The 27,664-nt window shown below is 45.2% G+C and overlaps 1 protein-coding gene across 3 annotated transcripts in view; it reads left to right on the forward strand.

The window, feature by feature from the left end:
• The window catches only part of LOC131277072 (leucine-rich repeat and calponin homology domain-containing protein 1-like), a 112,420-nt gene that overhangs the window by 23,841 nt on the left and 60,915 nt on the right, over positions 1–27,664 (forward strand). For 2 of the 3 annotated variants that reach the window (XR_011647827.1, XM_058290810.2), the window contains exons 2-4: positions 11,904–11,974; positions 20,940–21,029; positions 21,131–21,167. Coding sequence is in view for 1 of the 3 variants with exons in the window: in XM_058290810.2 (XP_058146793.1) it covers positions 20,986–21,029; positions 21,131–21,167 (81 nt within the window). In the remaining 2 variants the exon portion in view is untranslated. The remainder of the gene's footprint in view (positions 1–11,903; positions 11,975–20,939; positions 21,030–21,130; positions 21,168–27,664) is intronic. The other variant, XR_011647826.1, reaches the window with a different exon arrangement.

Consider the following 27,664-nt stretch of genomic DNA (forward strand, 5'->3'; position numbering starts at 1 on the left):
GCTGCACTTTCACAATGGGTGACTCTCCTTATGGGGTGTGCTCCTTGTGCATGGGGCCTCCCCTATGCTGGGGACACCCCTGCATGACAGGGTACTTCTTGTGTGCATCAGCATGGGTCAAGGAGACCCCGGGGTTTGAACCATGGACCTCCCATGTGGTAGACGGACACCTATCCATTGGGCCAAGTCCACTTTCTCCCTTCCCTTTTGCCATCATTTTTACTGTAAGAGGTTGACTTACAGGAGGAAGAAAGGATCTGATAGGAATCCTTGGTGGTTTTGTATTTCTTTGAAGACCAATTTTCTACCTTCTGCTTTGGAAGTATCTCTAGTTTGAAAGAAAAATATGGTCTTTTAGAGCAGAGACTTGCTGAACTTCCACCCATCTTAGTCATTGTAATTTTATGCTCATGGGATGTTGTGAATGCGACATGCTAATGGGATGGCAAAGAATAATGGCAGACTTGCATGATGTGTGTATCTCTTTGGCTCCACTACAACGTTGTACTTCACAGACAAAACACAGTGCCTGCCCTATGGAATTTGGACACATGAATAGAAAACCCTGACTGATAAACAGTTGCAGTTAAGTTATCACATCAAACTATTGTTGAGTTAGGATGTTGAATTTAAGCCCCCTATATCCACAAAACAATCACCTGAAAAATATACAGAGAAAAAATTGAGAAGGGGCTAAAAATGGTTCACTTCATAAATCAGTATGAAAGTAAGCAATAATGAAAGAATTGAGGTATCAAAAAGATTGAAGACTTGCAAAGCCAAGTGGCATGGCTATATTATATTTCAGAGAAGTTTTTAAGAATCATGTAGGAATTACCATTCTCTCCCATGAGGTGTCAGTGCCATGTGCACCTCCCAGACACCACCACCATGCTGAGTAAGCGGGAGACAGAGCACAGATTGACTTGGAGAAGAAAAGGTAGAAGACTTGCTTTCTTCATGCACAACTTCATTCCCTACTTGTAAAGACAGGAAAAAGGAGGTCTTCCAGTGAGTTTTCTGGCTTGTGGAAAGGAGATAGCTACAACAGAGAACCTGGGTAAAACCTTTCATTCTTTCAAAATGAAAATAAGATGAAAGCCATCTTTCTCTCAGCATTATAGATGCCCATAATGTACCTTACTATGCTTTAAGCAACAGAACATTTTCAGAGAGAACCACGCTATCACTTGAGCTGTGGATCACTTTGAGTCAGATCGTGTAGAGTTATAGAAAAAGAATTGGATATTTCCCTTGTAGATATTCTGAGCTCTTTCAAAACCAGATATCATTAAGGTTTTCAAACTAGAAATGTAGAAGCCACTGTGGCATTCTAGGTTATAATTTCTGATAAGGAACTAGGAAGAGCTAGAACCCACATAAACCCAAAGTTCTGTGGGATCCTCCATAATTTTGTGAGAAGTTTAGAGGTTTTCTGAGACCAGAAAGTGAGGAGAAACCCCTGAGGATAACCACAGCCTGGATTGGCCCATTGCTTGGATGACCTCACAAGGAGCCACTGTGCAGGACCTGCCACCTCTATATAAGGCCCTACAGCTGAGGCTCAGGGTCCACTTACCCAGGAAGCTGTTTTTGATGACCTGTGGACAAGAACTGCTCTTCATTGGCTTATTTCTCATTTGTGGATTCATTTATTTTGTTTCTTATTTTTTCTTTTTGTCTTAATTCTTTTTTCCAGATTTTGTTTTCTTTATTCTTTCCTTTTAAAAAATTATTTTGCTTTTTAATTTTTCCTGTTTGTTTTGTTATCTTTTCCTTTTTCTTTTACTCCTGTTCTTTATTTTTTTATTTTCATTTTTTTCTAGCATTTGATTTTTTTTTTATTAGATCACTTATTCAGTTTTTCCCATTGGAAAGTCTGCCTAGAGTCACCGGGTCTCCAGCCCAGCATAAACTCCAGCATGCTGTGACCTCTTGCAGCCTTGAGGGCTAAGGAGGAAACCCACCTCAAGAACTACCGGTTCCTGAGAACAATAGGCAAGGGTGCCTTTTCTGTCATCAAATTAGCATGGCACGTCCTCACTGGCCATGAGGTAGCCATGAAAATCATACGCAAGAATGACGACCCCAGCAGCCTCTGCATGCGCTCCAGAGAGGTGAGTGTAATGAAGAACTTGAGCCATCCCAACACCACCCGGCTCTTTGAAATCATTGACAACACCAAGGAGCTCTACCTCATCATGCAGTACACCCATGGAGGTGATCTCTTTCACTACTTGGTGGCCCATGGCCCTCTATTAGAAGAGGAAGACTGAGCAAAATTTCACCAAGTCATATCTGCTGTCCAGTACTGTCACCAGAAGTTTATTTCGCACAGAGACTTGAAAGCAGACAACCTCCTTTTGAATGCTGCTGGGAATGTGAAAGTTGCTGATTTCGGCTTGAGTAACACATTTGACATCAACCAAAAGCTGAAAACCCTGTGCGGCACTCCCTGTTATACTGCCCCCGAAATACTTAAGGGGCACATGTTTGATGGGGCATCCGTGGACGTCTGGAGGCTGGGGGTGATTCTGTACACCATGATCAGTGGGAAGGTCCCTTTTGTTGCACAGAGCTTCAAGCATCTGCAGGAGCAGGTGTTCAGAGGGGAGCTCTGCATCCCAGACCACCTGTCTGCAGACTGTAGGAATCTTCTCAAAAAGTGCCTGACAGTGGATCCCTGTAAGAGGTCAAGCCTCCCAGACATAATGACTGACCCATGGGTCAATACAGGCTATGAGCATACAGAATTGAAGCTGTATATGGGACCCCTCCCAGCTTGCCAGGACCCCCACCGGATAGCAGCTATGATTACCATGGGCTACAAAGAGGAGGAGATACAAGCGTCCTTGAGAGATGGCAAACATGATGAAATTATGGCCATCTATCTCTTGCTGGGTCACAGCAGATGGGAGCAGGGGACCTCCACCAGTGCCCTGCAGACCCAGCCCCCTGCCAGGCCAGGAGTAGGAGAAGCCCACCTCTCTACCCTCCTACCAGAGCCTGCCCTCTGTCCCAGTCCACCCTGCAGCTCTCCTGTCCTGCAGAGGACCAGCCTTAGCCAGGCCTTCATGGACGAGGGCTGGGAGAGCCAGCACATGCCAGAGACAGGAGCCTCCAAGACATTGGCTTCACCCACAGGGCCCCTGGCCCTGCCTCATGTGCACCAGCAGCCCCAGATGGCCTGGGTGAAGCCTAGCCAGGCCACCAGGCCCTGCCCCAAGGAGCATCATGAGGAGGGTCCCCTGCTTGGCCCTGTGGTCACTGCCTCCTCCCACATTATCTGCGGCGGGGATGGAGGACCTCAAGGAAGCACTTCTGCCCACTGTTGGCATGGGTGAAGCCATTCCTGGGGGAACACCCCAAGTCGGGGTGAGCAGCAGAACTTTCCCTGCATGGGGAGGCCCACCTCCCCTCCCACCGACAGCCAGGGCCAGCCGAGCACCTGGAGGCAATTCTGGACTTTCCTGAAGCATCGCCTGTGCCTAGGGTGTGCCTGCAAGGAGCAGCACCAGGGGAGGAACAACCAGGTGGACCTTCAGGGGGTCCTGCCCTGGTCATGGGACCCAGAGTGGAGGATGAAGGTCACGAGCTCCCTGGAGCCACACGAAATAATGGGGGAGATCTGCTGGGTGCTTGATGTACTTGGCTGTGAGTGGGCCCTGAAGGGATGCCATGGGCTGCTGTGCATGTGTGGCACACCAGGCCAGGAGGATCTCCTCCAGTGGAGGATGGAGGTGTGCAGGCTGCCATGGCAGGGGCTCCACAGGGTGCAGGTCAAAAGGGTGTCTGGGAGCTCTGGAGCCTTTAGAGACATTGTGGCCAGACTAATAAAGCTGCTTCAGGTTTAAAGCACTCCCAGGCACCCACTGGGAGACCAGGGAAGGTGGGCAGACCCTCGCTGCCCAGGTGACCACTGCCCACACCCCAGGCAGAACCCCAGAGGCTGCACTGGTTGTGTACTGGGCCTGCTCCCTTCTCCTGTCCTTCTCCCAGGCTGGTGGTGAGGCCCAGGGGCTACCCCTTGACCCCACATCTCCTGGGAGCCCAATAAAGCAGAAGCTCCTTAGCTACTGGTAATGTTCTGCATGCCATAGAGGTGCATAGAGGGATCCTCCTCAGTGGACCCCCACTGTGAGCCCACCATGGCCTCTGTACACCCCCATCCTGCCCTGTGTACATCCCCCAGCCCCGTGTGACACACACCACAGCAGCATGTTTTGGCTGTTGCGGTCCCACTCATGGATGCTGGTGATTGTCTCCTGTATCTCCTCTGTGGGCTCCATGGGGCTCCTGGTCTCCATCCTCCATGGTAAGTCTACTGAGTGGACCTTGGTTTCTCCCCTCAGTATTTGCTGAGGTTCAATGATCTCCTGGCAAACCTGACCTACTTATATCTTCATTTAACCTTGAACAGGCTCCCTTTTGGTGTGTTCTAGCCTGGCTATTGCTAGAACAAGAGGCTGGGGACCCAATGCAGGGAAAATTTTCCTAGGTGCCTTGCTGTGGGAACTGCCCTATGTGGACAGAGCTCTCTTTGACTTAGCTTGGGAAGATGCTTTGTTTTTGGACTACATCCATGCTGCAGCTGTGGGGTGGTGAGGCCACGAGGCCATGCTGCAGTGTTCCTGGTTCTTGGCCTCTCCATTGAGCATCTGTGGGGCCCAGTCCAGAGAGCCTGAGGGGCTGCAGCCAGCTGTGCCTGAGCTGTCTTTGGTTCCTGGTCCTGGCGAGTGAGTCTGGGAGATGGCAGCGAAATAAGAAATCTGTTGTGAACCTGAAAGCGAAAAGCACATGGAGATGCGCCCACCTCTGGTGGTGAGAAGCAGAGGCAGGGACCAAAATGGAAGCCATGGGAAAAGTCCAGGCTGCTCTCCCTAGACTTTGTGTGGAGGAACAAGATCATGTGCCACATGGAGCCTGAAAGGCCAGTGGGGGAGATGAGCAGGTGCTGGACACAGCAGCTGTAGTTGGACCTGAACAACAGTTTCAGCTGCTGGGCTCGAGTACCACGTGTGCTGGAGGGCTTAGGGCAGTGGAGGATGGAGGTCTGCAGTGCTGGGCAGGTCTCAGTGGGTCCACTTGTGAAGGAGATCCTCATCCACAAGGCCTTCCAAGCATCGGCTCCTAAGATCCAGGGGCTTCAGCTTCCAAAGGTGAAGGGAACCTTCTGGGGGTCCAGAGGAACGGCCTGCAGATCCTCGCTGCCAGGGGGCCACTCACCCCACCTATGGTGCTGCAGAGACTGGACTGACCTGTGTCTCCTGGGGTCCTGCACCCCTCTCCTGCCTTCTCCATCTTTTCCTCTTTGTAGGAGAGTGGAGTTCATTCTGGAGAAATAAAGAGAGTTCAAAAGAGAGCAGAGTCTGTTTATTCAAAGCTTGAGCTCTAGTTTGGGAAGGGACCCCAAGGTAGGCAGGAGCATGGGGAAGCATCACAGTGAGCAGCGAGAAGGCTCAGGGGGCTCCCGATGCCGGTGGTGGGCAGTGAAGGCCACCTGAGAGGCAGCTTATGTGACTGGGGAACTCATTTGGCTTCCCCTGGTAGGTCCTTATTTGGGAGAATGCTTGACTTCCATAGGGTGAACACAGGGAGGCTGGGTGTCATTGACAAAATTCCTCCCCTCTGGGGCCTGATGCTTACAGAGGCTTTAGGGTCTCAGTTCTTTCCCTGCCCAGAAATTCCCTCTCCCACCCTGTCCTCTACAGTGGTCCAAGGAAGTGGAGGAGGGGAAGATGCAACAGGGCTCTCTCACCAAACAGGCAGCACAGGGGGCTGCCTCTAAAGGACAATAATATGCATCACAACAAAAAATAAAATTCAGAGGTCCCCTTCTTCTCCAGCTCCAAGCAGGAAGTGGACACTGCATCCCTGGGGTCCTGCCCTGGTGACGGGATTCCCTGTTAGCCCTTGCAAAGCCCACTTAGGCTTCTACCCTCTCCTCCCTCCTTCCCCTCAAGCAAACCACCCCATGGCCTGTCCCTCACCTCAGGACCCTGGGACCCATGGCTGGGTGTCTGTGCACCTGGCCTGGTGCAGAACTGAACAGGAGGGGCTGACAGCTGCTCTAGGATGCAGAGGTGAGGGTGAGGGGTGCTGGTGACCCCCCACACCAAACGCTGTCCCCTTCCCCAGAGTCAGGCATATTCCTCCCCAAACTGCTATCAGGTCCTGTCCTCCAAGGAGCCTGTGCTCCCACCTCCCCCAGCCCTCCAGGTGGAAAGAGGGGCTGACCCAGGCTTGGAGAGAGCAGGGGCTGTGGGCTGCTGGGCCCCCAGTCACCAGGAAGCTGCCCCAGGGGTCCTCTCCCTGGTGAGGGGACACTGAGGCTTCACCCTCCAGGAGAGCCTCTGCCCGACAGCACCCACCTGCTGCTGCTCTTCCCTTGGGGTGCCCTTGCTGTGACCCATGCAGCTCCTGTCACAGTGACTGCCCCCTCCCCACCTCCCTGTGCCATCCCTCTGCTTCCTGCCTTCCCTCATGGACAGTGAGGTCCTGCAGTGGCTGAGGAAGAGGCAGGACCATGGGGCTCCAGCCTTCTCCTCAAGGCCATTTTGGGAGCAGGTGTTTATGGGCACTTAGCTGGAGGCAGGCAGTACGTCCTGATTCATTTCTCCCCTCTATTGAACCTTTGAGATATTGGGCAAGGGGGCTATACACAACAGTGCTTCCGCTCTCACCTGGACTGTGTTTTTTTATGAGGGCTTATTTATAAATTTATGGAATCATGATAAGTCCACAACCACCCATCATTTTCCACCTCCCCTGGTCTCATTTCAGGCTCTGAGGATAGTCAAGACCTTGGGAATGTGCAGGTGGCCTTGCCAATATTATCCCTCCTCTCCTACTCTCCTGGGCCACCCCTACTTCCCTTCTGCTTTTTGTGCTGACCTGAGGGTCCAGAAAGGCACAGCATTACTCAAGAGGTGAGGGTCAGTAGGACCCCAACAATGTAGACCCATTCTGTCCAGCTTCCCATCGAGCACTAGCTTCTCTGAGCAAATAAACCACAAATCAGAATTTTGTGGGAGGAAAAACCACGGGGAGCATAGAGGGTTTTCACCAATAACTGACACAATGTTACATATGTTTTAAGGGGATTCCTGCTTATAGAAAGTGGTGGGGGACAAAGGCAGAAGGAGGTGGACACTGGGAGCATTGCCATACCCAGGGTTGCTTGACTGGCCCCTTGTCACAGAAGCAGCATGGAGTGTGCACTGCCCATGAGCTGCCAGACTGATGATGCACCTCTGCCCCCCAGGTCAGGAAGGTCACACACTCCCTTCTTTCCACCCCTTCTCCCCGACTCTGTTTCCAGCTAAGACCAGAAGATAAATTCAGAGAGGAGTCATGCCACAGCCCATAGAGCAACTCCTCTAGTGAGTACCCCCACCCCACCCCACTAAGCACAAGACTCTAGTTGTGCACAACACACCCTCTCTGGAGACAGACACCATGCCCACCCACCACCACAGCTGCCCTGGGGATCCAGTCTGAATGAAGGGTCCAGGTCCCCAGCTGTCTGACTCATCGATTCTGCTTCCGTGGCTGCATCTGGTCGTGAATGCCCCTCACTGGGAGGAGTCCAGGAAGCAGGTGCCTGGCACTTTCAACCCCATTTAGGTGAGGCATTCTCTGCCTCCCACTGTGGGCAGAAAGTTGGGAGATCCCAAACCTGCCTGGCCTTGTAGAGGCTGAGCAGCCGACATGTCACAAGTGCCCGGAGGAGAAGTCTATCAGACAGAAGCAGTGAACGTCCTTTGAATATAAAATGAACAGTGTTTTCCTTTCATGGCTCTAATCTACACTAACAGAAGGAAGTTCTGAAAGAAAAATAAAAGGTATTCCATTCTTTCATTCTGTGAATTAGCCTCCTGAGGGAACTGTGATAAACTATGATTTAAAAACTATGATTTTAAAAAGCACTTGTTAGATGCTTTTTTAAGATGCTGTTGGGCAGCGGACTTGGCCCAGTGGTTAGGGTGTCCGTCTACCACATGGGAGGCCCACAGTTCAAACCCCGGGCCTCCTTGACCCATGTGGAACTGGCCCATGCACAGTGCTGATGCGCACAAGGAGTGCCCTGCCATGCAGGGGTGTCCCCTGCAATGGGGAGCCCCATGGAGAAGGAGTGCACCCCATAAGGAGAGCCATCCAGGGTGAAAGAAAGTGTAGCCTGCCCAGGAATGGTGCCACACACACGGAGAGCTGACGCAACAAGATGACACAAAAAAAGAAACACAGATTCCCATGCTGCTGACAAAAAGCAGATAAAGAAGACGATGCAGCAAATAGACACAGAGAACAGACAACTGGGATGGGGGAAGGGGAGAGAAATAAATCTTTAAAAAAAAGAAATACTGTTAAAAGCATGATCAAATTTATATGATAAACTATAACCATATATACTTATATGCATACACAGAAATTCATATATACATGTATACATATATGTAAGGAGAAAGAATGAGGAAATGATAGAACCCTAAAAATATCATTTGACATCCCTATTCTATCCAGTTGTACTTTGAGCTGAACTAAGTCTTAGAAATCCCAGGTATTCAAAAAATTTAATTACCTTTTTGGTTACAGTTAGTTTATGATGAGTTTCTGTCATTCACCTTTGCATGGAATAAAAAACTATATGAATACATTTGGCACTTAATATCTGTTGGATCTATGTTTTGCATTATAGACATAAATGTACATAGGTGAGGATATGTATATGTACTATAAGAAGGAAATGTCAGATAAAAACAAATGATTTTAGATTCAACTTTATAATCCTCTGTCAAAAGGTAAAAAAAAAATCTACATTTCAAAATTCTCCTTAGTTTTGAAGATTTACTTCTAGTGTGCAGGTGGGGCACAACCATGTTTGACAAAAAGAAGATATACTTCTATTGTATGTGGAAAAATCATTTTTTAAGTTTAGATAAGGCTGGTTCTATTCATTCCTTGAAAGTACACTTGATTTGACAAAAATTTAATGTTACTTGCAAAAGAAAGATCTTAAAAGTTAAGCAAATTTAATTTTTATTTATGTTTTTAAAGATTTTATTTCTCCCTACTCCCTCATTGTTTGCACTTGCCACATGCTGTTTTTAGGAGACACCAGGAACTGAACCCAGGACTGCTGATATGGGAGGGAGAAGCGTAATCACTTAAGACCCCTGCGTGCCCTGCCCTGTCATGTCTCTCATTATGATTTTCTTCTCAGTCTCTTGTGTCATCTTGTTGCATCAGGTCGCTGTTCCTGCCTATCATACCATATCATATCATATCACTGTCTTCTTTAGGATGCACTGGAAATCAAATCACAGATCTCCCATGTGGTAGACAGGAGCTTAGTTGCCTTAGCCACATTTCTTCCTTAACTAAATTTAAATACAAGGACAAAAGAATAAGGAAAATTATATATGGGATACAAAATATTTTATAAGCATAAAATTTAGACTCCACTAGGAATCTGAGTCCAGTGTTCTTTCTTCAATACACAACACATACACACAATATTATCCTCTAAAGGGTTCTAGAACATTAGATTCAACAGGGTATGAACATTAATGTAAGAATTTTATGAAACACTTCCCAATAATCACTGAGAAATGAACATTGACACCTCTGTTTCTCACATAACTTAAATGATGATAAAGTAATTAATTTAAAGGACTGAACCACAAGGATCAACAGGGAGACAAGGAAAACAGAATAATAAAATATTGAAAGTAAAGTGTGGACTTAGGACTAGTAACTTGTTGGCAAAAGTAGAGAACCCTAACCTGAGAAGCAGTGGCAGAAGGACAGGCCTGCTCATTTATGCTCTGATCCCTGCAGGACTTGACACTGCAGACATCAGGGACCCTGTGGTGGAACAGGTGGGGAGAAAGGTAGGTCAGGAGAGGGGGAGTCTGGACAGAATGATCAGCAGCCCGTAGCTCCTGCCCACTGCAGAAGACTGGGGTTTACTTTCCAGAGGTGTGGATTCAGTGATGCCCTGGACTAAGGACCATTCACACCTGTGTGCAGTAAAATGCCACTTAAAACAAGGGGTTATGTGGAAGTTCACCTGTCAAACAGAGAGACTTCTGGTCCTGGACACTGCATTGTTTCCAAGAGCTATTCTTTAGAAATAATAGTGTGCTGAGCAACCTCGTAAATGTAGAATTTTTCCTTCTATTGGCTTATTTACCCTACATATGCTTTCTCTAGTTTTTTTGTAAACCTATTTAGTAGGAGAGTGATGTCCAGGTGTGAGAGTTTGAACTTGGTGACTCCTCCCCAAATTTTATGTTTTTTAATTCATTCCTATGGTGGTGAGACCTTTTGATTGCCTTTGATTTTGTTCTCACCCTGAATAAATCACTTGAGTGATCAGTTCATTTTGATGGGACTCCATCAGTGAGGCATGACCCAGGCCTGGTTTCCTCCCTCTTCCTGGGCCTTACATAAATGGAGACACAGGGAGGAGACTTAGAGAAAGGAAATCACCATTTTGACCCTGCCGTATGAGAGGCCTCAAGGATCACTAGCAGCTGAAGCTGAAGCCTGAAGCCCCCAAGAGGCTGGGCTCATGGAGCAGCTCAAGGCTGAAGAGATGAGCCACATGCCTGATCACCCACAGCCAAGCACTGGGAAACGGTGAGCCTTGAGCAAATGCAGGGACCAGGCAGAGATCTGCTGCTGCTTGTCCCTCCACGTGGCAGGGCGCTGGGGTCACCAGGAGCTGAATTTGGTGAGAAAGCATCTCTGATGGTGCCTCGATTTGGCTATTTCACAACCACAGAACTGTCAGATTTTGGCCTAATAAATGGGTTGTAAAAGCCAACCCCTTTCTGGTACTTTGCATTGGGAGCTCCATGTCAAACTAAAACACCACATTATTCTGTTTCATTTCTGTTTGAGTTTCTACTTTTTAAATGGAAACATGATCTTATGGAGTAGATTCAATTTTGAAGGCTTAAGTTTTTAAAAATTAGATTCAAGTCATTTTTCCTTAAGAATTCAATTTTTTTGGATGCTTTTTTTATTGACTTTGTAATAATATTACATTAAAAATATATATGTGAGGTCCCATTCATCCCCACCCCCCCACCCCCCCCCTCCCCCCCCAACAACACTCGTTCCCATCATCATGACACATCCATTGGATTTGGTAAGTACATCTTTGGGCACCTCTGCACCTCATAGACAATGGTCCACATCATGGCCCCCACTCTCCTCCATTCCATCCAGTGGGCCCTGTGAGGATTTACAATGTCCGGTTTTGAATGTATTTAGGCTTTCTGCTTTGTCAAGTGTTGATGAGAGTGTTAACTGTGTGTTCCTGTGTGTGTGTGTGTATGTACGGGTGTGTGCACAAGGTTGTAGTTGCAGACTGAATCTATTTTGCTGGCTGTGATAGCCATCCTTTATAAACCACTGGAAGGCGACTTTCCTGGAGCACAGAAGGGAGTCATCTCTTTTCTACTCCCTACCTGAAGAAGGCAGTGAATTGTCTAAATAATCCAGAAAACCAGGTCCTTTTTGAAAGATGGACATTTGAGTGTAGTCTGGGAGATTATATATTTGTATTGAACTAACAAATATATGCAATGAAATACACAAAACTTTTTGGCACTTCCTGAGAACTAAGATTTCCAAAAAAAAGTCAGTGTTGTCATTTTTATGGAGCTGTATTTTTGCTTTGATTTATGGTTGATCAAACAGAAGAAAGAATGGTGGAAAGCAGAGTCCTTTTGTCATTATTTGAGACTGTTCTATGTACAAGTCTAAGAATAAAGTGGTACTTTGGATGGACGCTCATGGAATCAGCTTTAGGTTTGCATTAAATTGGTAGTTTGGTAATGACATGAATGATTGTCTTGTGAGTGTAACTCTTCTCTGTATCTGTTCTTTAGAAATTATCTTCAGGAACAACCATGTTTTTCTGCAAAGGCTTAAATTTTCCTCCATGATGAAACAAGATAAGGTATGTAGGACATCATGAGGGTGATAAGTCACAGTGAAGGGGGGACAGGAACTGTGGGGTCCAGCACAAGCAGGCAAGGATGACAGAGCAGGGGTGGGGCCCTTCCTAGGAGGTACATGTCTCCAAAAGTCAGAGGTGGGTCAGAGACTCAGGGGCACCTGGAGGGGAGGGCTACAGGTGGGGGGGAGCCTGTGGGAAGATAAGGGTTCAGGGAAAGCAGCTGCCCTGGAGCACAGGGCAGCTGAGGGAGGAGCCTCTGCTCTGCAGCGGGAGAGCCCTGGCTGCCAGCAGGTGACTGGGAGCACCTGGGCTGGTCCCCAAAGCCTCTGCTCCCTGGGGTGGTCGTGTCTTGGAACACACCAGCCACTGGCAGCACTGCAGCCACTTTCCTGGCTGCAGAGGACACGGTCCTGGGCTCCTGGTCCTGCACAGAGGCCGGTCCTCGTGGCCCAGGTGGTCGTGTAGCCCCTCAGAGCTGCTCAGCTCTTCCAGAGGGTCTCTGCTTGGCCTCGCCCTGCAGCGCCCCCTCGGGGCCTGGAGAGCTCAGTGTGCGTCTTTGGGTTCTGCTGCGCCCTCTGGTGGCTCCGGGTGGAGGCCCCCTCATGACCTTCACCTTCTCCCCCCTGCTCGTGGGCCCCGTGGGTGAGGAGGAAGGCGCCTTGGGAGCGGGAGGCTCCAGGTTCCAGGCCTGGTCCCGTGAGGAGCTGGAGAGCACCATGGAGGGTTGGGGTGAGCCCTGAGAGGGCACACTGGGCCCCCTACAAAGTGAAGCTGGATCCCCAAATCCAGTATCCAGGAAATGGAGGTGTTTTCCTCAGGTGGAATCAGCTCCACAGATGAAAGCAACCAATTACACATAATTGACTGAAATTGAGTTGTAGTAAGTTCTGAGGCCAGGATACAGCATCTGTGGCCTTTTTAACAAAGAAAATATGACACCATTTTATTGCAAACTGGCCAGAAGTTAAGGTACCCAAACTTTGATTTTCTTTGAGGCTACAATTTTGTGGCAGCTCTCAGTACTTTTCCAGAACATGCTGACCCTGGTTTCCATATCACACGCAGGGATCCAGGGCATGACATTTAACAGCCGGCTTTCCACTTTCAGCTAGCATCCTAAACTCAGGAAAGTGTGGATTTACACATATCACTGTAGTAATACAAAGCTCATTGAAGCTTATTAGAAAGTTTCTTTTATGAATAAACGTCACAGTCAGAATTTGAAGGCTGCTATAGAATATTCAGGAATATATCCTAAAACTTTAAATTAGTTACAAATCCCCAAGAAGTCAGAGAAATAAGACCAAAGAATTTGTTAAAGGAGACTTTCTTAGTTTGTGATCCTTTCAGGGTGGAAATGTTAATTGGTGGTGGAGACTTTACATAGTTAAAAAGGCCTACCTCTCCTCAGTGATTTTTAAAGTTTTCTGGGACATCCTGCTGTGCAAATAAAGTTGCTTTATTCATGCTGGGAATCCAGAATGACTCCCTTGAGGAAGCAACATATGACTTACTTTATCATTATCACAAATGTGATTGAGGAATTCAGATTAAATAAATGCTTAGGGAAATATCTAAATTAAAGCTATTAAAGCTTTAATAATAAACATGGTAACCTAAATTTATATTCTCTTCTTTTCTTGGTTCTCCACTATGCTAAATTCATTTGAAACTCTTAGCTTCATTTATTTTAATATTTGCATCCACAATTCCTACATGAACCTGTGTATAGAGCAAAAGACTTCATAAACTCATTTCAGTCATTACATCTGACAATAAAGCCTCCCAATTATAATAGATTTGAAAATTATTTGTTAAAATGCATTAAAGTTATTTTGTTGCCATCTTTTTCTACTTCCTTCAATAAACAAAGCAAAGCATTTCTATTGCCTATCTTTCCAGATAGACTGTGAGCCTCCCAATGACAGAGGCCAGATCTCCAGAACCTTGCAGGGTGTGAGATGTATGCTAAGTGCTAAATAAATGTTGAACAGGTCAAATTTTGAATAATCTGTTTTGATGAGGTGGAAGCAGTTGGTGACTGACTCTTGGTTTTTTTTGGTAAGCAACATTTTAAGCATAATGAGTGGTTAAAAGCAGGAGTCTTTGAAATCACAAAGCCTGATTTATTTTTTATTTTTTATTTTTATTTTTTTATTAAAATTATTTATTTTTACAAATTACATTAAAAAAATACAAGGTCCCAATCAACCCCACCGCCCCCACCCCCCACTCCCCCCACAGCAACACTCTCTCCCATCATCGTGAGACATCCATTGCACCCAGTAAGTACATCTCCAATCCCAGTTTCTTCATGTAATACCTGTGCATCCTTCAGAAATCACTACATTTCTCTAAATTCCATTTTTCTTGTCTGTAGAATAAACTGAGATTACATATGTCTAACACATAGGGGCCATTGTATAAAAGGTGGCTAATATTATTACAAGAGACTATACCAATGTTTTGTTTGTTTTTTAATCTGTTTGGGTTTTATCTGTGAAGTTTAATGTAAATAGCTATAGTGGTATACAATACTGCTAAGCATGAAGAAGATAGATAACTGGCCCTTCCCACAAATACCCCAAGTCAGAAAGTAAAGAAGTTTTAACTAGTAACCTATTTATTTGTTGAAACTAAACTTTATGAGTTACTACTAATCACTGATAATTAATTGAATAATTATGGCCTTATCAGTTCAGAAACTATATTTCCTTCCTTTTCAGTCAGTTTTTTAAATAAATGAAATAGTCTTTATGAATGGTTTTTTGTGGATTTTTAAATTGAAATAATAAGTTCCTGGAGTATCTTTTACATAGATTGACATATTCGGTGTATGAGGTTTACTTGAATTGGTGTGTGTGAACACATTACATTTGGGGATTGAACGAATAGGAGATCTAGTCTGTACTTCTAATGTTTTGGCTTATGTAAATGAATTTAGTCATTTTAAATACTTCTCAGTTATTCTTTTTTCCTATATAGTCAAAGATATAGTTGTTAGGCCTCAGAGAAGGGCCTCTGTGGATAAGCAGAGATGACATGAAGAAAACTTTCACATGAGAGCTAGGCAAACCTACATTTATTACATCTGCAGAGGTAAGGAGCCAAGGCCAGTCCAAAGTGACTCAGACCCAACTCTCCATGCTGCAGTTTCTCTCTTGCTTAAATGCCTAGTTACTACTTAGCATTTTCTTTGATTATGCATCAGTTTTTCTCCTTATGGATGAACACGCATAGCTGGTTATATAATTGCATGATTAGTATGTTCAGAAAATCATGCTTGCACATACATTGGGTGATCAAGAAAGGGGCAGATAACTCCACCCCTGGGTGGGAAATTTACTATGCTGATCAGCAAGTTGAAGTGAGGACAGCCAGGGGCTTCTTCTGTGCAGGCCCAGCCAACTGGTAAAAGCTGGTTTTCCTACTTGGTTGCTTCAGTAGGATAATCTTGACCACCAAAAGTGGAATTTGGTAGAAAGAAAGGGTTGCATCTCATTACCTTCTGATTTACATATAATTCTTTCCTTTGTATCCTGGCTGTTATGAAATAAAAAGCATAACCTTGCAGAAAATTATCTAACAAGCTAATCCTGTGCCCTGCTTCTGTAAATCAGCCCATGAGAACATGGCCTTGCAGGAGATTATCAAATGAATCACTCCTGCCTGCCCCCCCACTTCTATAATCTAACAAACCACTCCTGCCTCTGCTTCTGTAAATCAGCCTGCAAAAGCATGACCTTGCACCTACCTTCTGCCTCTGTAACCCCACTTGCAAAATTCCACCTAGCAATGCATTAGCCAATGAGTGAGAGCCATGCTAGTCCCACATAAAATCTTATATAAACCTATGAAAACTGAAAAACAGGGCTCAGAATTTGGAGACCGACTCTCCTCTGGGCCTGTATGTTATAAATCTGTTCCTCTGCTAATCTGAGTACCACTTGGGCTTTTCTGCCACTCAGAACTCCCAGCTTTACAGCAACATTTTGTCCCCTGACTGGGAAACCCAACTATGCTGGCCCTTTGAGCCTCTGGTTTGAGACTGGCAGGCATGGCTGGTGGAGATCTCCACATGAACGAGGCAGCACCACCTGTCCCCTTGATAGGGCATCCTTCAGGGAAAGGATCCCTGTGGGCCATGTCCTCTGACCCAGCCTGACTCAGTGGAGGGGTGGATTGAACAACATAAGAAGATGCTGGAAAGGTAAGGCCCCAGGGCTCTGAGACCCAGTTAGGCCCATCTCCAGATACAAGTGCAGACTGATCACCTCCTAAAATCTTGAGATTCAAGATTTCAGGATAGGGCACTCCCTTGGGTGGGACTGTGTAAGCTCTGAGTGATTGAGTGAATGACTGGGGACTGCAGAGGCCTCTACTGATCTAGTCTGTGGCCCATGGCCTGTGCTACAGAACCCAAGTGGGTCCCAACCTGCACTCAGCGGCTATGTCATACGGCATAATGGATAATCCAGACTCTACATAATGCCTTAGCTAAGGCGAGGCTAAGTTCTCTTGAGAAACACGGACAAGCAGGCATCTGAGTGGCCTTGTGAGGGATACCCCTCCTTTGTTTGACCTGTGACACCAGCTAAGGGATGGGATCATCACAATCCAAACTCACTATCTTAGATGGTATGTCCTCTTGACATAGAGGCGCAATGGACACAACCAATCCAATGTCCACATAGAAAAGGTGGCATTGGATTGGGAAAAGTGGACATGGTGGCTGATGGGTATGGGGAAAGGGAGGAGGAGACGAGAGGTGGAGGCATCTTTGGGACATGGAGCTGCCCTGAATGGTGCTTCAGGGGCAATCACCGGATGTTGTGGATCCTCGCGGGGCCCACTGGATGGAATGGGGGAGAGTATGGGCCATGGTGTGGACCATTGACCATGGGGTGCAGAGGTGCCCAGAGATGTACTTGCCAGGTGCAGTGGATGTGTCATAATGATGGGGGTGGGTGTTGCTGGGGGGGGGGGAGAGGTGGTGTGGGGGTGGTGGGGTTGAATGGGACCTCATATATATATATTTTTGGTGTAGTATTATTACAAAGTCAATAAAAAAAATTTTCAGAAAGGCCTTTTCCAGGAATTATGGTATGTCCTCCAGAACTATCCAGATTCTGTGCAAAGTTGAGTGGCCTAAGTGTAGTGTTAATTAGCCCTCAGAGGGAACCCTAGAGGTGGCCAAGGTTCATGCAGTTTGGCAGACAGTCACTGAAGGCCCTGGCCACCCCAGTCAGTTTCCCTACTTCAATTCCTGGTTAGAAATTGCCCAAACCCTGCTCTCGTAGGAAGGGTCAGAGTAGGGTCCTACTAACACAAACAGCCAGACTTTGAAAACCTTTTATTCTACAAAAATCTCCAGAAGGAAATCCACTATTCCTGCTGTATAGTGCAGCCATTCCAGAATATTTCCCTGCCCTGGAGCCTCCACAGGCAGATCTCCCAGAGATGACTCCACCTTCAGGCCCCCAGGCCTGTCAGCCCTGAGGGGGATCCTGAAACCCCTTTGGCAAGGGGACATCAGTCAGTGCAGCCTGTGCTTCAGAAGCCCCTCCACAAAACACAGGGTCCACCCAGATCAGTGCAGATGGGACTGAACAACCCAGAAGGCCACTCCTGTTTCATCAACCTTTCACAACTGCAGATCTCTTAAACTGGAAGCACCATACCCCTTCACATGTGGAAAAGCCTCAGGCTCTTATCCACCTCATGGAGTCCATTTTCCAAATGAACTGCCCCATTTGGGGTGATTGCCTCCAACTCCTCCTAACCCTGTTCAATATGGAGCAGAGACGTCAGATCCTCATGGAAGCCAGAAACTGGTTGTGAGAACAGGCCCCCACAACTGTCTTGAAACCAGAGGAATGGGCCCCAGAAGCAGCACCAAAAGCTCAACCAGTCTGAAACTTTAACACGAATCCGGGACAGGCTGCTCTTCAGTGGTATCAAAAAGCCCTCCTCAGAATGGTACGAGAAGGAGCGAGGCAGCCCACAAACATATCCTAAAAGGCCTCCATCAATCAACAGCCTGAAGAAACTCTGAGAGATCTGCAAAGCCTTCAGGATCTACACTCCCTTCAACCCAGAAGCCCTGGAAAGCCAGAGAATGGTCAGTGCATCTCTCATCACCCAGGAGGCATCAGACATCAAATGGAAACTTTGAAAGCTAAATGGGTTCACAGAAATAAACATCTCCCAGCTCCTCAAAGTCTCAAACAGTATTTGTCAATCAAGACAAAATCTCCCTGTTAACAGCAGCCTTAAAAAATCCAGACCCAACCAATCACAAAAGGCCACCCTGAAAAGGGAGGAATACTTCACCCTGAAACACTCCCACTGCTGCCAGTACCTCTTAATGGGACAGTTATGGCCTGGGGCCACCTGATTTTCTTGTCTGAACTTAAAAAAATCCTTTTTTTTTCTGCCTGTGGGTGGTTCCCCAGAACCAATCCCTATTTGTTCTTGAATGGGAGAATCCCAAAACTCAACAAAAAATTTCAGTTAACTTGGACTCAACTCCCACAGGGCTTCAAAATCTCCCCCACACATGGAGCTGCCCTGGATGGTACTTCAGAGGCAATCACCGGACATTGTAAATCCTCACAGGGCCCACTGGATGGAATGGAGGAGAGTATGGGCCATGATGTGAACCATTGTCTATGAGGTGCAGAGGTGCCCAAAGATGTACTTACCAAATCCAATGGATGTGTCATGATGATGGGAACGAGTGTTGTTGGGAGGGGGAGAGGGGGGGTGGGGGGGTGGGGTTGAATGGGACCTCACATATATATTTTTAATGTAATATTATTACAAAGTCAATAAAAAAAAGAAAAAAAAATCTCCCCCACCCATTTTCCTGAATCCTGCCACTTTCCTGCCGACCAAAAGAAAACCTCCTGAACATGACTGTGCAGAAGTAACAAAAAAAGTGTATGCCAGGTGCCCCGACCTCCAGGACAGGCCACTTTCTTGCCCAGATCAAACCCTATTCACAGACAGCAGCAGTTTTCTCAGAGATGGAAATAGGCTCAGATTTGCCAGCAACAAGTTTGGTATCTAAAGTTTGTCATCTCAAAAAAGCACCCGAGGGAAACTGGCTACTCCCGGGGGTGGCTGAGTCTTCATCCCAAAGGGGCCGCCCACACCCTTGTTCAACAATACCACCAGCTCACCACCTGCGAAAAGCTGCTTTAAGAGCCCTGCTCAGAAAATATTACTACAGTGCCCAGATGGCCTCGCCCTGCACCACCGTTAGTAGCCAATGCCAAACCTGCACTAAAAACAACCCCTCCCGAGGTCCCCAGGCCCAGCAGGCATCCAACCCACAGGAACTGCCCCTTTAAAAACTTAGCAGTGGACTTTACAGAAATAAAACCAAGTCGAGGGTATAGGTACTCATTAGTAATAATGTGCACCTTCTCAGGCTGGGTCAAGGCCTTTCCCACCGCACTAAAAAAGCAAAAAAGTAACTAAAGCTTCGCTCTGAAAAATAGTTTCACGGCACAGAATACCCTTATCCATAAGCAGCAACAATGGCCTGACTGTCATAGCAGCCATCATCCAAGAGCAAGCAAAATGTTACAAATTAAGTGAAAACTCCATACAGCATATAAGCCCCAGAGCTCAGGGAAAGTAAAACCCTAACTCTCAAAACCATCCTAGTCAAGTTCTGTTAAAAAAAAAAAAAGGCCTCCCCTGAGTAAATCTGCTCCCATTAGCACTCCTCAGAGTCAGAGGCTTCCCCAGGTCCTGGGGTTATTCACCTTTTGAAATTCTGTTTAAAGGACCACATCCAATTACTCAAACCTTCAAGGGAAGTCTTGGACTCCTAGGAAAAACCAGCCAGGATTCTATTCTCCAGCAGTTAGGAAAAACCCTAGCCCAAATACACAAACCATCCTGTCTCAAGATCTGATCCCATTAAGCCACCCAGTACACCCACACTTTTCTGGAAACCTAGCTTGGTTTAAAAAAAAAAAAATAGAAAAAGGAGACTTTCCAGCCCACCTGTTGCTTCTTAAAAAGATAAGGCACTTCAAGAGATGGAAGTTGTTTATTTCTAGTGGCATGGGGCTGAAAATTAATCAAAAACATTTATATATGCATTGGATATTCCAGATTGTGTGTGTGTGTTTTGTGTGGGTTTAAAAAAAATTATTCATTAAGTATTTATTGAGAATAACTTTGTCAGGCATTATTGTTTTGATTTTATTTTTGTTAAGCACTGATTATTGTATTACATTTCAAAGATTTAGATTTTATACAAACTTAACATTCAAACATGTAGTGGAACACTGATGTCCTGTTTTGCTTTTATCTTGTTTTTTCTCTCAAGGATTTCTGATCATTAGTTTGATAGCATTTCCAATAGGCATGTATAACATGAATGCATTTCTACCCTTTAAAATGGCTTTGTGATTTTTATATGACTTTCTGAGATTTCTGGTTTTATAGCTCTTTGTAAAAAATCTCACTGGTTAACATTCAGATTCTAAATATTAGAAAATTTCAAAAATAAAAATGCATCACAAATTATTTATGAATTCTTATATTTAAAGTGAAAGCATTAGTGTAAATCAGAGTTCATCCTATTAAAACCAAATTCCCTTATGCATATTCCATAATGTAGTACTCTCAACAACTTAACTTGCTTCTGTAAATTAATAAAATTCTAGAATAAAATTTAGTAGATGATACCTATGAAAATGATGGCTTTCTCAGAAATTTCTGTTAGGTAGCAAATAAGTTAGATTTAGATATACCAAATGGAAAATTGTATTTTGGCATGTGGTAGGAAAATACTGTGTAGTTTGAAATTTTATCATAAACTTTTCATCATCTAATCCTAAAGAGATACTAACTTTTGAAAGTAAAGATGACCCAAAGTGGTAGAATTTATTACAAATAAATGCTTAATAAATTTGCTTACATCTTTTCCCCTCATACCTTTTAGATTAAGTGAAGATATTAGCAAGAGAAGTGTTGTAAACCTTTATCCCATGAAATCAGCAGAAGCCTTAGAATTACAAGATTCTGCACTGAAGTATGTTTACTTTTTAGTAACAAAAACAGACCTCCTTTTTACATTGAAGCATTTGTGCTTTAAATTCCCCTGCTATCTTTTTTCTTCCCTTGTTCCTACAGTGGTCAGATTCAGCTGGAGACGTTGCCAGGGTGTGAGGTAAGGGTGCTCTCAGACTAGCCAGGGCCTGCCACAGAATTCTGGTCACCATGTTCCCTGAAGATTCATGGGTGGTGGTGGTGGTGGGGTTGGATGGAATGGCCTGTCCTTCTCGTGTTGTTTTTCTGTAAGCCTAAAACTTCTTTGAAAATAAAGTTTATTATTACTTAAAAGAAAAGAATATATCAAAGAGAAACTACCAGAACTATCTGAGAACAGGGAAAGGGGGGTTTGGGTAGAGTTACATGAAGTAAAATTTAAGTGGCTGTGGAGAAGGCAGTTTTGAGGTGAAGTAGGAATGAACCTAGAGGGGCTTAAAAAGATGAACTTACCCTGGTCATAGGGAGAGAGGTTTGAGTGAGGAACACTCTTTAAGTCCCTTCTTGTTGAATGGGCTTAGAGTGGCCAATGTCAAGGCAGGATTGTGCATGAGCCAATTTATATACCCTGAGGTGTCAGTCCATGTGCAGTTTCACACTGGTAAGTCTCTGTGCTAAAGAAATAGGAGAAAAGGGGACAATAAAGGTCAGAGCCTTGTCCCCTGAGAGTATGGGTTAGTTGAGCAGAGTGACTTGCTTGCAATTGCTTTGGGTATCAGTCATTCCCAGCTCAAGGGTTTACCGTGGGCCAGTTAATTGCCCTCATTTTCTGCTAATTGGAGTGAGAATAATAGCTGTTATAAAAATGGAATGAGATGATGCAAGAAGGGTCTTGCAACACAGGACATGCCATAAATGGTAGCTGTTATTCTTCTCCTAGTCTTTTATTGCTAGGGGGGTGGTCTTAGACAGAATCCGGGCACCACCGCCTTCCTGGTGGAGACATTGCTGCATCACCCCATCGTGGAGCAGCAGGAAGCCTTTCGTGTGTAGGCTGCCCTGGGCCCATGTCATCAAGCTCTCCATTCCAGACACTGCTGCTGCTGATTCTGCACAGGCACATTTTATTTTTTAAGGACTTTATTTGGAAATCATTCTAAACTTATGAAAGATTGCCCCCCCCGAAAAAAAAAAGCCATTTCAAGGAACATTCATATATTCTTTTTTTTTTCTTTTTTTTAAGATACTTAGATTATGAAACTGTCACATAAAACTGTACAGGATTCCCATATGCCCCACTCCCTACCATCCATTTATTCTTTTACCCACATTTGCCTATTATTAACAAGCACTCCATTTATACTGCCATTTACTCCATCTCTACTTCCCCCTTCCCTCTCTACTCTTCCCCTCCCTCCAGCCCCCACAGCACATACACACAGAGTTCTTTTTCTAAACCATTAGAAGAGGGTATGCTTCTTACACCATAGCCTTTACTCCTCACCATTTCAGTGTGGGTTTTTTACTAACAGGCATTTTATCTTAGAGAGCTACCTTTCAATATTAACTTGATACATCTACATTGATAAAATTCTTTCATCTAATCTTCCTTCCATAAGGAAGGAAGGTCCTTCATAGCCTTGCCCCCTCCAGTGCCGGATCTAGTCTAGGAATTGGTGTTGCATTTATTGGGGGTGTAGCTACAGCCTCCTTTGATCTGGAAATGTTGTAGAGAAATCGGGTGTGCGCAGTATCGAAGGCCAGGACACGAGAGTACCGAGAAGGAAGTTGATTTATTTTGACCGGCCAGGCTCGGCAGACTCTTGTCTTAATAAAAACCAAGCCCCGAATAGCCTTTTTCAGACCTTTTTATACATAGGATATAGGATTAGGGAGACTAACTGTGATGGTATGCAAACAGACCTCTGGTTAGGTTCTTCAGTGTTTGATCTTAGTATCAGATAGGTTATTTCCTCCAGGCGAGTTACATATTCTCCACATCCAAGGCAGCTTGGATTAGCATATCTTCCACATTCCGTCTGGAGGCAGCCCTGAATACACATTCAGTCTTGCATCCTTTCTGAGCATTCAAATACTGTAGGGCCTATATTACTTATTTGGCCATTTTGGGGACTAGGTACACTTGGAAACAATTTTGAATTTATGCACAGGCTATATCAGCACATACTACAAACTTTCTTTAACTTTTGTGACCTTGAAATTTTGAAGGACACAGTCCCTGCTCTGCCCCACCCCCTTTCCAATAGAATGTTCCTCATTTTACATTCGTCTGAGGTTTCCTGATGATTCATAATTAGATTGGGGTTCTGCACTCTTGGTTGGAAAACTGCCCCGGGGTGCCCCAACTGGAGGCTTGCCACACCAATCTACCCCTCCCTGGTGGTAGTAATTCCTTCACCTGGCAAAGGTGTGGCCTGATTTCCCCACTGGGTAATTACTGCTTTTTAAATCCTCCCTTGCAACTCATCAGTCTATGGGGGGATGTTTCCAGACCAAGGTAGTGTCTTGCTGCAGACATGCTTTTTTTTTTTTTTTTTTTAATTTTATTTTATTTTATTTTTTTATTGATTTTGTAATAATATTACATTAAAAATATATATGTGAGGTCCCATTCAACCCCACCCCCCCACCCCACCTCTCCCCCCCCCCCAGCAACACTCGTTCCCATCATTTGACCTCACCAGACAGATGTCCACCAATGAGCATGGCATCAGGAGTCCCAGCAGAGCTCAGTGCCTCTAGGGGAAACAGTGTGTCCACTCCATCTCAGTGTACAATTAGAGGATCATCCAAGGATCTCCAGTGTCTTCTGCTGAAATGAAGGTCTTCCTGATCGTGAAACCTGCCACGTATTGAGGCCTTACTTCATCCGGACAGGGTGTGAGGTGTTTGACACGTGTCATTGTTACTCCTTTCATTCAGCACATACTTACTGAGTACATACCATGGCACCCAAAGAACTAGCAGTGAACTAAGCCAAGGTCCTGCCCTCAGGCATTCGGGATCCAGATAAGGTATTAGGGAAAGGTGGGTGTTATGAGGCACAGTCTACAGGTGCAGAACCTGGAGCTGCCATCAGGTCACATGCTGGCCCGAATGACTTAGGTGGTAAATGGCTGGTCCCTGCTTTTCCACTACATCATATTGCTTCTGCATGATGTGGACTAGTGGTGATGTACTAAGCCTTGTCATATTTAGAAACCTAGTGGGGCCCGAATAGACCAATCCTTTTCTGAACAACTAGTCTCAGCAGGGGTAGAGAGCATGTATGTCCATGGTGATGCATTTTGCCTCCCACCAGGAATGCAGATGGGGAATGGAAGGAACAGGGGTGGGTATATCCTGGACTAAGTACTGACTGACCCCAGGTCAAGTTTTGCCTTGATCTAGTCTTCATCCCATCACTTAATCCAAGTAGCTCTATACTTGAGTGCTTTTTGTTGATGCTGTGAAGCACTAATAATTCCAATAGTTATTAAGAACTTCTACTAAGGTTGGACATCTCAGTGGTTAGGAAAGAATATTTCAGTGTCACATTCTCTTAATATTTGTCCAAGATTCTCTTAATGTTGAACTTCTTCTCATTTTCCCATCAGCAAAGGTGAGCTGTTTCTCTGCAGTCAGTTCTAGATTTTCCCAGGGGAATTTCATTCTCTCTATTGATCTCTTTATTTTTCCTGTTCTTTGCTTTTCTCCCATTGTTTGACACAAGCACAGACACTTAGGGGTTCCCCTCTGAGTAGGGTCATGCGCAGTGGCTGGCACACAGCCAGCAGTCCCTGAGGGCTTACAGAAGGGAGAGAAAGAGGATCCAATGATAAGGAATGGACTTTGGGAAGGAAAATTTCAATGTCCCGCCCATTCAGTGGACAGACCACTGGGTTTTAACTGATTGCTGAAGGTACTCCATCATTTAGGCACAATTTATATTCTATTCTTGTAATGCATTTCCTTATGCTTATCTAAATTGAAACGCATCCGGAATGTTTCTAATTGCCCATAAAGCTTCATGGGATTTTCCCAAAATTTGACTGTTTGCCATCATTTTATTATGTGGAGAATCCTAGTGTCACCCCAAAGAATGATATTTCAGTTCCAAGTAATGTATCAATCCTTCAGTCAGTTTGGTCACCACCCCCTCCCCCCTTTGTTTAAGCACCTGCTTGAAATGTCCTTGAACTTTCCATCTCATAGAGTCTCAAAAAGAGATATATCTGTGTACCTGAATTCAGGAGATTGGGGGAAACAAACCCTCTGGAAAAGTACCTTGAGTCCATCTCTTATGTATAATGTTTTGTGTTATGTTAATTAATTCAAGGTGTTTTTTCCCATCCTTTTTGGTTGGATGAGGAGTCCTCCTACTGGAGTAAGAAATTCTTACTCCTTGCCTTCCTTCTAGGGCAATTCACCATCTTTGACTAGATGCATGTTCACGATTTTAAAAAGGGAAGTTGGATTAGCTGGCTCTGGTGGGAAAAGGAAGTCACACAGAGCAGGAAAAAGAAAAGGAAGTTGTGCCTTGGCAAGGCTGGCAATAATGACTATGCAGAACTTAAATATGTTTCTCATTTATGATCTGGTTATTTTCACATTCTCTCTTTCATCCCATTTGGGAAGAGAGCAAACCTTCCAGGATACTCTTAAGTCAACTAACCAGTATCTCTTGGTAACCTGGAGTGGCTTCAACCTTGTTTTGGTGTAGAAGACTGGAATATGAAGGCAATAAAGTTGTCATCCTGAGTCTGTTTTAGGCACTTTGGTGGCTGAGGATGGGATAAGGAGTTTATGGAGAGATGAGCAAACTAGACTGGTGGGGTGGGGTGGGCTTGGATTGGTAACTGGAAGCTGTGTTGAGCACATATGCAGGAAGCTGCACTGTGTGTAATGGTGTGGGACCCAGTTAGATACGGGGAGGCCAAGAGCATGAGGCAGTTTGTCATTGGCACTGCTTTCTCTGACTTTATACTCATGTTTGATGACTTTCCACAGGAATTTTGGGTAGCCTTGGCATCCATTCAGGGAGAACTGCAAATGACCTTTCTGTATATAAATAATAGAGAATGAGCTGAAGAGTTAGGGGGAATGACAGGAAATAGGAGGGGAAGGCATTGCTTATCATGAGAACCAGCCCAGAAGTCAAGTTCCTTGTTGGAAGTTCTAACAAAGCCACTTAACTGAATAGGGAAAATGATGACATTTTCCCCCCTAAAAATATGTTCTGGTTTTGACATAAACCCAAAGCTAGAACATAATTTGTATATATATTTATTTATTTTATTTATTTCTCTCTCCTTCCCCCCCCCCCCCATTTTCTGATCTCTGTGTCCATTTGCTGTGTGTTCTTCTGCATCCACCTGCATTATTAGGTTGCACTGGGAAACTGCATCTCTTTTTTGTTGTGTCATCTTGCTGTGTCAGCTATCCATGTGTGTGGCACCACTCCTGGGTGGGCTGTGCTTTTTTCATGTGGGGTGGCTCTCCTTTTGGGGCACACACCTTGCATGTCGGGCACCCCTATGCAGAGGTGCTTCTGTGTGGCACAGCACTTCTTGCATGTGGCAGCACTGTACATGGGCCAGCTCATCACACAGGTCAGGGGGCCCTGGGGATTGAACCCTGGACTCTCCATATAGTAGGTGGATGCTCTATCAGTTGAGCCACATCCACTTCCTGATTTTTAAGATTTTTAAGAATAGCATTACTCAACAGTGAATTCAAGATAAGAATAGAGATTGGCATGAACTTGGTGGAATGTATGAAGATGTTTATATTAGCAATTACCAGCATTTTCATTAGGGTGGATCTACAGGGTTCTTGATTATCATAAAAAAAAGAGAAGGTAGAGCATAGTGGTGTAGCTCAGTGGCTGAGTGCCTGCTTTGCATGTACGAGGTACCAAGTTCAGTCCCTGACATCTAAAAAATAAAATAAAAAAAAAAAGAAGAAAGAGCATCATGAAATAAGCTAGTGTTGTGCCCTGTGGGGCCCCTCATATCCATGTGTCTCTCTCCCCTGGTTTTCCTGGTATGCTACAGGCTCAGGTGCCCCTTGAATAAGAATGACTCCAGGCCCCAATCTCTACCCCCCAAAATTCAAATATATATCCAAAGGACTGCTGACCTTTTTCATCTCCAGGCCTCACATTTCTCATTCTCTACATGGCTAAAGTGAAGCTATCAAATTCTTTAATTAAAAAACAAACAAACAGGTGTTGTGGTCATATATGTACACCATAACATTTCCCATTTTAGCCCCTTTCACACATACAATTCATTGGCCTTAATCCCATTCACAGTGTGGTGCTCTCAACCCCATCACCACCATCCATTCCCAAAATGTTTTCCTCGACCACGCAGAAACTCTGTACTCACCCCCATCCTACCCCAACCTTGTAGCCTACCTCCTGCCTCTATGAATTTGCACATTCTAGTTATTTCCTATCACTGAGATCCTGCCATGTTTGCTCTTTTGTGCCTGGCTTCTTCTACTCAAAAAGGTTCATCCATGCCGTTGCATGAGTCAGAACTCCATTCTTTCTACAGCTGTGTAGTCTTCCATTGTGTGTAACACATTTTGTTTGTACACTCCTTCTCTTGAGGGACACTTGGGTTGCTTCCACCTTGTGGCTAGTACGAATATTGCTATGCATATCTGCTG

This window comes from Dasypus novemcinctus, chromosome 31 (genome assembly GCF_030445035.2).
Source record: "Dasypus novemcinctus isolate mDasNov1 chromosome 31, mDasNov1.1.hap2, whole genome shotgun sequence".
NCBI lineage: Eukaryota > Metazoa > Chordata > Mammalia > Cingulata > Dasypodidae > Dasypus > Dasypus novemcinctus.